This window comes from Trichechus manatus, unplaced genomic scaffold, assembly GCF_000243295.1.
Source record: "Trichechus manatus latirostris isolate Lorelei unplaced genomic scaffold, TriManLat1.0 scaffold00080, whole genome shotgun sequence".
In the NCBI taxonomy this organism is placed as follows: Eukaryota; Metazoa; Chordata; class Mammalia; order Sirenia; family Trichechidae; genus Trichechus; species Trichechus manatus.
The window spans coordinates 7,813,245-7,822,119 of NW_004444016.1; the positions used below are offsets into that span (position 1 = coordinate 7,813,245).

Here is an 8,875-nt window from a genome sequence, read left to right on the forward strand (position 1 = left end):
GCAGATGACACAACTTTGCTTGCTGAAAGTGAAGAGGACTTTAAGCACTTCCTGAAGAAGCTCAAAGACTATAGCCTTCAGTGTAGATTACACCTGAACATAAGGTGAAAAAAAACAAATACAACTGGACCAATAAGCAACATTATGATAAACAGAGAAAAGATTGAAGTTGTTAAGGATTTCATTTTACTTGGCTCCACAATCAACACCCATGGAAGCAGCAGTCAAGAAGTCAAATGATGTATTGCACTGGGCATATCTGCAACAGACTTCTTTAAAGTGTTAAAAAGCAAAGATGTCACTGTAAGGACTAAAGTGCGCCTGACACAAGCGATGGTGTTTTCAATCGGCTAATATGCATGTGAAAGCTGGAGGATGAATAAGAAGACCGAAGAAGAACTGAGGCCTTTGAATTGTGGTGTTGGAAAAGAATATTGAATATACCGTGAACTGCCAAAGAACAAACAAATCTGTCTCGGAAGAAGTATGCTCCTTAAAGGCACGGATGGCGAGACTACGTCTCACATATTTTGGACATGTTATCAGGAGGGATCAGTACCTGGAGAAGGACATCATGCTTGGTAAAGTAGAGGGTCAGCGAAGAAGAGGAAGTCCCTCAACAAGACAGATACAGTGGCTGCAACAATTGGGTTAAGCATAACAACGATTGTGAGCATGGCGCAGGACCGGGCAGTGGGTCGTACACAGGATCGCTATGAATCCGTGGCATCTAGCAACAACAACTTCGGTAGCGCACACCCCCTCCGGCGCAGCTGAGATTGACCCAGCTTCTTCTGGCCGACGGAAACGCCTAGCTGCCGTTTCCGGCCCCGCCCCCACTGTCGCCCCGCCCCTGACGCAGAGGCGCGGCATGGACCACTTTTCCGGCTGCGTGGGGCTGACAGCTTATAGGCGGTTCAGCATCGAACCCCGGGGGGCATGGCGGACTCTTGTGAGAAGTCTGCAGAGCATGGGAGCTACGGGGAGGATCCTGACTCCGCGGAGGCCCCGACCCGGTTTCGGGACACCCCGGAAGACATCGTGTTGCAAGCCCCGGCCAGCGGTCTGGCGTTGCATCCGGCCCGCGACTTATTGGCGGCGGGGGACGTGGACGGGGACGTCTTCGTGTGAGTGCCGGACAGGGCTGGGGGCGTGGTGGGCGCGGGGACTTCCCAGCCTGGAATCTCCCCGGGGATGGAGCTGGGACGGGGAGGGAGAAGAGAAAGTTTGCAAGCTCAACAAATCCTATACTTTAACATTTGACTTTCAATAAATTACTGCAGAGAAATCCTTTAAAATAACTGAAAAGAGGCCAGAGTGTCTGGAATGTCATAACGGAGCAGAGAGACTATAGCAGGACCAGAACGAGTCCAAGATAATGTTATTTCTCACCGGCTTACTGCGACAGGCTCAGCAGAGCCCTTTATTTTGCTTTTCGTCTCTCTTTGATCTTTCAAAAACACAAATCCGATAGGCTACTTCATTGATTAAAACCCTTTAAGGGTACACCAATGTTCTTTGCAGCGCTGTTCCCAATAGCCAAAAGGTGGAAACAACCTAAATATCCATCAACACATAAATGGATAAACAACATATGTTATATACATACAATGGAATATTACTCAGCCATAGAGAGAAGTGAAGACCCGATACATGCCACAGCATGGATGAACCTTGAAAACTGTCATGCTGAGTGAAATGTCAGTCACAAAAGGACAAATACTGTATGATCTCACTTATATGAAACCAAAGCTTATTAGTGGCTAGAGGGGCGGGTAGGAGGGGGGAAAGGGGAGTTATTGTTTAGGGGGCACTGAGTTTATGTTGGAAACCCTGGTGGCTAATGGTTAAGTGCTACGGCCGCTAACCGAAAGGTGTGCAGTTCGAATCCATCAGGCGCTCCTTGGAAACTCTACGGGGCCGTTCTACTCTGTTCTGTAGGGTCGCTATGAGTCAGAATTGACTCGACGGCAGTGGGTTTGGTTTTTTTGGGTTTGGGGTTTATGTTAATGGTGGTGGAATAATTCAGAAAAGGATAATGATAATGGTTGCACAACATGAAGAATGTAGTCAGTGTCACTGAGTTATACATGTAAAAGTTCTTGAATTGGCAAAAACAACAACAAAACCTTCAATGGCTTAGCTCTGCTGTTAGGATCAAGTCCAAACTCCTTATTTCGGCTTTTAAAGCCCTGATCACCTGTCCCTTGCCTGCTCTCCCCTTTGTGTACTCATTCGTCCTCACCTTTTTGTGGAACTTGAAGTCTCAGCTCCTTTGCACATGCTATTCCTTCTGCCTTGAAAATTCCTTTGCCCTGATTTTACCTACTGTCCCTCTTTTCTTAGCATCTTTTCCCTCTTCCATGCCTGAGACTAAATTAAGTTACCTATTAGATGTTGCTATGGCACCAGATACCTTTCCTTCATAAACTACAATGGTTTAATCATATGGAATCCCTGGGTGGTGCAAACGGTAAATGTGCTTGGCTGCTAACAGAAAAGTTGGAGGTTCTAGTTCATCCAGAGACACCTAGGAAGAAAGGCCCAGAAGTCTACTTCCAAAAAATCAGCCATTGAAAACGTTACGGAGCACTGTTCTACTGCGACACAGATGGGGTCGCCATGAGTCTAGACGGCAGCTGGTTTCGTGTAATCATACATCCGTTTGTGTAATTATTTGAATGCTTGTCTCCTCCACTAAAGAAATGTTTTCCAAACTTTTTGACTTCACCCCACAGTAAAAAAGTTTTTTTACATATGCCATTGAAGATTTTAACCAGGAGAGTTGTGCTGTCAGATTTACTCAGTGAACATCTGTGAAGGTTGTTGAAATGGCAAATGTTTTGCTACCTATATATTTAACACAGTTTAAAAAAAAAAAAAGGTTATATAAACAAAAAAGATTTACTTAATGAATTTAAACTTCAACTCCTTCATTAGCTGCAAAGGCCTTGGTCAAGTTAACTTTTGCTTTCTCTTCTTTGAAAATGGGATTAATAATACCTACCTTACAGAGTGGTACAGTGCTTGAGTACAGTTGTTCAACAAATGTTGGTTCCCTTCTACTACTATTGATATTTACAGTGTCAGATGCTTGGGAGTCATCCTAGATCTCCACCCCCCCACCCCATGTTGCTTCAGTCATCAAGTTCTATGCTCTCTCCCAAAGGCTCTTGAATACACCCCTTGGTTCTCCCCTTCTCCACCCTCAGTTGCTGCCTTCTGGTGGGCCCCTGACTTCTCCCCATGACCATTCTGAAGAGACCCCTTTTCCCCATAGGATTAAATTCAGACCTCTGTGTGGCCTATATGGTCTCCAGCCCAGTTCAGCCTATCTGTCCAGACTCAGTCATGCCACTTTCTTGCCACTTGAACCCTCCCCATTCCTTGTCTCTGCCCTAGAAGGAATATTGATGTCTGCCAGGTGAACTCCTGTTTATTTTTCAAGATCCAACACACATATCATCACCTTAGTTTGCTTTCCAGTGCTCTCTTCTCCCTTCCCAAACATTCATTCAATCTGTGAATGTTTATTAAGCACCTTTATCATGCAAGGCATTGTGTTAGGCACTAGGACAAACAAGTAGACCCAGTGCTGCTCTCCTGGAGTTTACTGTCAGTTATTCATTTGGCCCTTTTTGAGGGTTTGCTCTAAGGCAGACACTAGGGATCCTCTCCAGACAGCTTAAGGTGCTTCTCTGATCCACCTCTATTTTGATCCTACCTCCTTTTCAGCACCTGGTCATAATGTCTCCTGCAGATCTGGAGAACAAGAGCCCTCCCTGCCTTATTGATTTCTGCATTTTCAACTTCTGAGCCTGGTCTTCTGTCATTAATTAAACAGTCATTTCTGGCCTCCACAGTGGTCCAGACTTACTCTTTCCCCAGGCTGGGTCTTTCAAGGATGAAAGAGGGGTGGGGTGGGAGGGAGGTCACAAAGAGGCCCTGAGCAAATGTACTTTGAATTAATGTATACTGAATGAAAGATCCAGCATTTGAAGTTCACTGAAAATGGGATGGTAAGCTCCTTGGGCTTGGAGGTGTGTAAGCAGGAACTCGTAAGTAGGTGGAAGGTTGGTCTGGTTGGTCTCTGCATTTCGTTCATCCTAGGAGGGGTCAGAGGTCATTCACAACCCCATCCCCTCTCCTCAGCTTTTCCTACTCCTGCCAAGAGGGAGAAACCAAGGAGCTCTGGTCCTCAGGGCACCACCTCAAGTCCTGCCGGGCTGTGGTCTTCTCTGAAGATGGGCAGAGTAAGTACTGGGGAAGGCAGCCAGCAGTGTGGTGGTGGGAAGGGAGCAGTGAGCAGAACCATGACCTGGGCTCCTTTTCCCGCTAGAACTTGTCACTGTCTCCAAGGACAAAGCCATCCACATTCTTGATGTGGAGCAGGGCCGACTGGAAAGACGCATTTCTAAGGCTCATGGGTAAGGGGAGCCAACTGTATGCATGTGTGCCTGTGCAGATAAGAGGTGACAGGCAAGGGCTGGGAGGGTCCCTATTGGGACAAAGTTGCTCTGAAAAGTTTTACATCTGTGTCCCCAGGGCCCCTATCAACACTCTGCTGCTGGTGGATGAGAATGTTCTGGCCACTGGGGATGACACAGGTGGTGTCCGGCTCTGGGACCAGCGGAAGGAGGGCCCCTTAATGGAAATGCGACAGCATGAAGAGTACATCGCTGACATGGCTCTGGACCCGGCTAAGAAGCTGCTATTGACAGCCAGGTACAATCTCAAAGCTGCCTCTTCTTTCCTCCCCTTGTTAAACGTCTCCCTCAAAGGGAGCATCTGGCCAAGCCTACTGCTCTGCTTTCTACAGTGGGGATGGCTGCCTTGGCGTTTTCAACATCAAGCGGCGCCGGTTTGAGCTGCTGTCAGAGCCTCAGTCTGGGGACCTGACCTCTGTCACCCTCATGAAGGTACAACTGGATACAGTAGAATAGGGGTATGCTAGGGGCTTGGTCCGAGGTGGCTCCACAGACCCAGTCTACCCTGTCTCCCGTAGTGTGGGAAGAAGGTGGCCTGTGGCTCCAGTGAAGGTACCATCTACCTCTTCAACTGGAATGGCTTTGGGGCCACGAGTGACCGCTTTGCCCTGAGAGCTGAGTCCATCGACTGCATGGTTCCAGTCACTGAGAGTCTGCTGTGCACTGGCTCCACTGATGGAGTCATCAGGTAAGAGAAGCCAGGAATGCCCTCAGGTCACAGAAGGGCAGGGCAGGCTCAGCCAGCCAGTACTAACACGCTTCTCTCCCTGCCCAGGGCTGTAAACATACTACCGAACCGAGTGGTGGGCAGTGTAGGCCAGCACGCTGGGGAGCCCGTGGAGGAGCTGGCTCTCTCCCACTGTGGCCACTTCCTGGCCAGCAGTGGCCATGACCAGCGCCTCAAGTTCTGGGACATGGCCCAGCTGCAGGCTGTGGTGGTAGATGACTACCGTCGGCGCAAGAAGAAGGGAGGGCCACTGCGAGCCCTGAGCAGCAAGGCCTGGAGCACCGATGACTTCTTTGCAGGGCTGAGGGAGGAGGAAGAGGATTCCACGACACGTGGGGAAGAGAGTGAGGAGGACAGTGACTGAGGGGATGAGCCGACTCTCAGGACAGGTCCTCACTCACAGGACAAGAATAGTGGCTTTCTGGGCTTGATCCTGAGAGGCTATATATTTATAATACCTTTGTGCAGCTGGTTCCTGGGTATCGCAAATGGATTGCATTCAAGTGCTAACCTAAAGGTTGGCAGTTCAAACCCACTCACTGGTACGGTGGAAGGCAGGGCTGGGAATATGCTTCTGTAAAGATTACAGCCAAGAAAATCCTATGAAGCAAGCTACTCTGTAAGACATGGGTCGACATGAGTCAGAACTGACTTATCGACAAGGGGTATGTTTTCACTGTGCAGCTCAGAAGATGCATAGACACAGACCCGGGACTCAGGGCAATGCTGTAGGGAAGGGTCCTTGCCCCATAACAGCTGCTCACTCTACCAGTGTGATGATAAGCTCTCAGCTGGGGCAAAATGGCACAGACACAAGTGTACACCAACTAGGGGTTTAATATAAATACAACCAGCATAGAAAAACACGAAACTATACATAAACCAAAACCAGAATGCCAGGTGGTGGAGGCAAAGGGCAGATTTTCTGATCCTTTGGCTCAGCTAGTCCCCAAATAAAATCTAACCAAAATGACAGATTAAGAAAATGAGAAACGAAGATTCATGCTAAGCTGTGGGAAGGAGGGAGAAGAACGTGTGTGTGTCACACGGGGAATTGCCAAGGAAGACCACCAAGTCAGGTTAGACCCTGGGTTGGGAGCAGGGCCAGATCCTTCATCACAACTTAGCTAAGCCTGAGCTGCCCCCAGGTGCTATGGGGCTCTGCCCCTCTCCATTTTGGGCTTAGATGGTGGCCACCCAGGCCTGCTGGGCTGGGGACTGATACAGGCTCTGCCTACCCATTCAGGTTGCCTGTGGAGAAAGGATGGGGTCACTGCTTAACCATGGTACCTGCCTCAGCAGAGCACAGAAGGCTGGCCCCAGACTCACTCAGCACCTCTAGCAGCCGTGCGGACACGGCATCCTTGGCCACCTCATGCCCATCCTGCCCATCTGGGGCCAGCACAACCCATATAAGGCCGCTGAAGGGCACTGGATGCCCAGGGATCACCACCTGGTACCAGAAGCGGTGCCAGCCAGCAGGGCCTGTGCCTAAGCACTTGGTGAGGAACACAGGGCTGCCCAGCTTCATCTGCTGGCACAGCAGCTGCAGGGCAGCCCGAGCCCCTTGGGGCTCTAGCTTGTTCCTGCCTAGGGCCAATCGGCTGCCCTCTGGCTGTAGGTACCGTAGGGAGGGACCCACAAGCTGCTGGCGGAGTCGCTGCTTCAGGTCTGGCTTGAGCCACTCCACAGTCACCTGCTCTCCACAGAAGCACGAGTGTCCTGTAAGACAGAGGCAGAGACAAGGGCAGGTCTGAGCCCTGGGCCTAAGTCCCCAGACCCTGTGAGCCTTTGGGAGCCACACAGGCCTGGATTTAATTTCTAGTCTCCCCATTTCCACCTGGAGCGACCTTGGGCAAGTTAAATAACGTCTCCAGGTATCACTATTTATAAAGGTGTAATATTTGCTGCATTCTAAGTTTCCTTGGAGTACTGGTTGGGGCAGGTCTACTTCATTACCATCTTAATAGCTAACCTCTACTGTGAACGCTTGGTTTGAGTCAGGAAATGTGCTAAGTACTATGTCCTAAAAGTTACTTCTCACAACAGTGTGAGGAAGCAAGTTTTATAGTGGATAAAAAGTAGGCTCAGTTGGACTGCCTTGGGCAAGTCCATTTCTCAAACTTACTTCTAAAGAGGGAGAAAACGTAACTGTTTCATTGGAGTGTTGAGGATTAAATCTGGAAATAATGCACGGAAGTATTAGGTTTAGGTAAGTGGCAGCTGGTAGCACCATTGGAAATATTGTAAGGTCGCAAACTCAGGCATGCTTGACCCTAAGAATCTTGCAGATTGACATGCTATGCTGCCTTGTATAGGTAAAGCGCCTGGCAGAAAAAGCTTGGCCCCAACCAGCTGCCCAGTAGCCTCCATCCCGTACCTTCCACTAGGGCCTTTTTGGCCATGGCAGCGGCGCGGTGCGAACTGAACTTCAGCAGCGCGATCTGTGCGGGCGCCGGCCCGGGGCTGGGCAGCAGCAGCGCCTCCTGCAGGCCAGAGCCCAGCGGCTGCAGCGCGAGCATTAGCGCCCGGCGGCTCAGACCCGGCGGCAGCCCGTCCACGCTCAGCTCGCACTTCTCCGTGCTGCGGCACACGAGCAGCGGGCAGGACGGCCGAAGCGGGTGGTTGTGCAGTGTGGCGATGGCAGCCTGTGCCCCACGCCGCGAGCTGTAGCGGGCGTAGGCGAAGCCGCGGTTCAGGCCGCTGAAGGTCATCATCAAGCGGAACTCGTAGAGGCGGCCCACCCGCTGGAACAGCGGGATCAGCTGGTGCTCGTACACGTCCTGGGGCAGCCGCCCGATGAACACCTCCGACCCGGCCGGCGGTGGGCTGCCCACCCAGCCTGGGACAAACGGGCAGGGAGGGGGGCACCGTCATACACCGTGATGGTTGTTCGGGGCCCAGGGACCCGCGTAAAAGGGTGCAAACGCCTGTGAAATGGGTACAACATCCATACTCTGGGGCCGTTGGCATAATTAGGTGACTGAGCTAACTCCGGGGCTGGCGCAGAATGTATTCACCTTTAAACTGGCTCCCTTCCTCGAGGGGACGGGTGGCTGGGGAGCCATAGAAAAGCAGTTTCGTGCCTCATCTACTTGGGGTTTAAATCCGGGTAGTTAGGGGTTTTTGACCGTGGAGCCTGGGAATAGGCCCCTCCCCCAAAAGGGGCTGGTCGGGGCCGTACAGGCTGGAAAAACTTGGCAGGCGCAGGGGCTGGGGCTACCGTACCTGGGGGTGGCCCGCCATACTTCCTCTGCCCGTTCACCTGCACCAGTCGGATGCCTGTCTCCCTGACCCACGCCTCCAACGCCGCCTTGTTCTCTGGATTCACCCTCTCACACCATAGCTGAGAGGGAAAGAGCAGGATGGAATGGTGGTTCGCCCAGCCCATCTACGCCTCGCTTGTGGGGCTGGCACCCCCGTAGCCCCGCTGCCCTGCGCAAGTGCAGGGTGATGGCTCCCCTTCATCGCCAACTACTTACCTCACACTCCCGCTTGGACTGCATGGCCGTCCCGCTAGCCCGCCCGTACCCTCTTTATAACTTCCTCCCCATCGGCCTCTGGAAGCTTCCCGTCTCTCCATCCCCCAATCTCTCATTGGTTCTGAAAACGACCCCGCCTCCCAAGGGGGTGGAGATACCCACCGCACGTGCGCCTTGGA

The 8,875-nt window shown here is 51.4% G+C and overlaps 2 protein-coding genes across 2 annotated transcripts; one reads left to right on the forward strand and one right to left on the reverse strand.

Moving 5' to 3' along the window:
* Positions 1–904: 904 nt before the first annotated feature.
* WDR55 (WD repeat domain 55) lies at positions 905–6,461 on the forward strand. Its single transcript, XM_004381084.2, has 7 exons — positions 905–1,127; positions 4,153–4,253; positions 4,340–4,427; positions 4,546–4,725; positions 4,820–4,919; positions 5,006–5,175; positions 5,263–6,461. Exons 1-7 carry the CDS (start codon positions 940–942, stop codon positions 5,576–5,578), a joined length of 1,143 nt encoding a protein of 380 aa, XP_004381141.1. The 5' UTR covers positions 905–939; the 3' UTR covers positions 5,579–6,461.
* On the reverse strand, positions 6,458–8,837 carry DND1 (DND microRNA-mediated repression inhibitor 1). The gene is made up of 4 exons (XM_004381085.2): positions 8,697–8,837; positions 8,443–8,560; positions 7,595–8,056; positions 6,458–6,936 (listed from the first exon to the last, which is right to left on the reverse strand). The coding sequence occupies exons 1-4, from the start codon at positions 8,718–8,720 to the stop codon at positions 6,485–6,487; spliced, it is 1,056 nt and encodes a 351-aa protein (XP_004381142.1). The 5' UTR covers positions 8,721–8,837; the 3' UTR covers positions 6,458–6,484.
* Positions 8,838–8,875: the final 38 nt, after the last annotated feature.

Coding starts and splice junctions, on each gene's coding strand:
- WDR55 (XM_004381084.2), top strand. CDS start 940: ATGGCGGACTCTTGTGAGAAGTCTGCAGAGCATGGGAGCTACGGGGAG. Junction 4,428..4,545: donor CGCATTTCTAAGGCTCATGG/GTAAGGGGAGCC, acceptor CTGTGTCCCCAG/GGCCCCTATCAACACTCTGC. Junction 4,920..5,005: donor CCTCTGTCACCCTCATGAAG/GTACAACTGGAT, acceptor TGTCTCCCGTAG/TGTGGGAAGAAGGTGGCCTG.
- DND1 (XM_004381085.2), bottom strand. CDS start 8,720: ATGCAGTCCAAGCGGGAGTGTGAG. Junction 8,561..8,696: donor AGTCCAAGCGGGAGTGTGAG/GTAAGTAGTTGG, acceptor TTTCCCTCTCAG/CTATGGTGTGAGAGGGTGAA. Junction 8,057..8,442: donor GTATGGCGGGCCACCCCCAG/GTACGGTAGCCC, acceptor CGTTTGTCCCAG/GCTGGGTGGGCAGCCCACCG.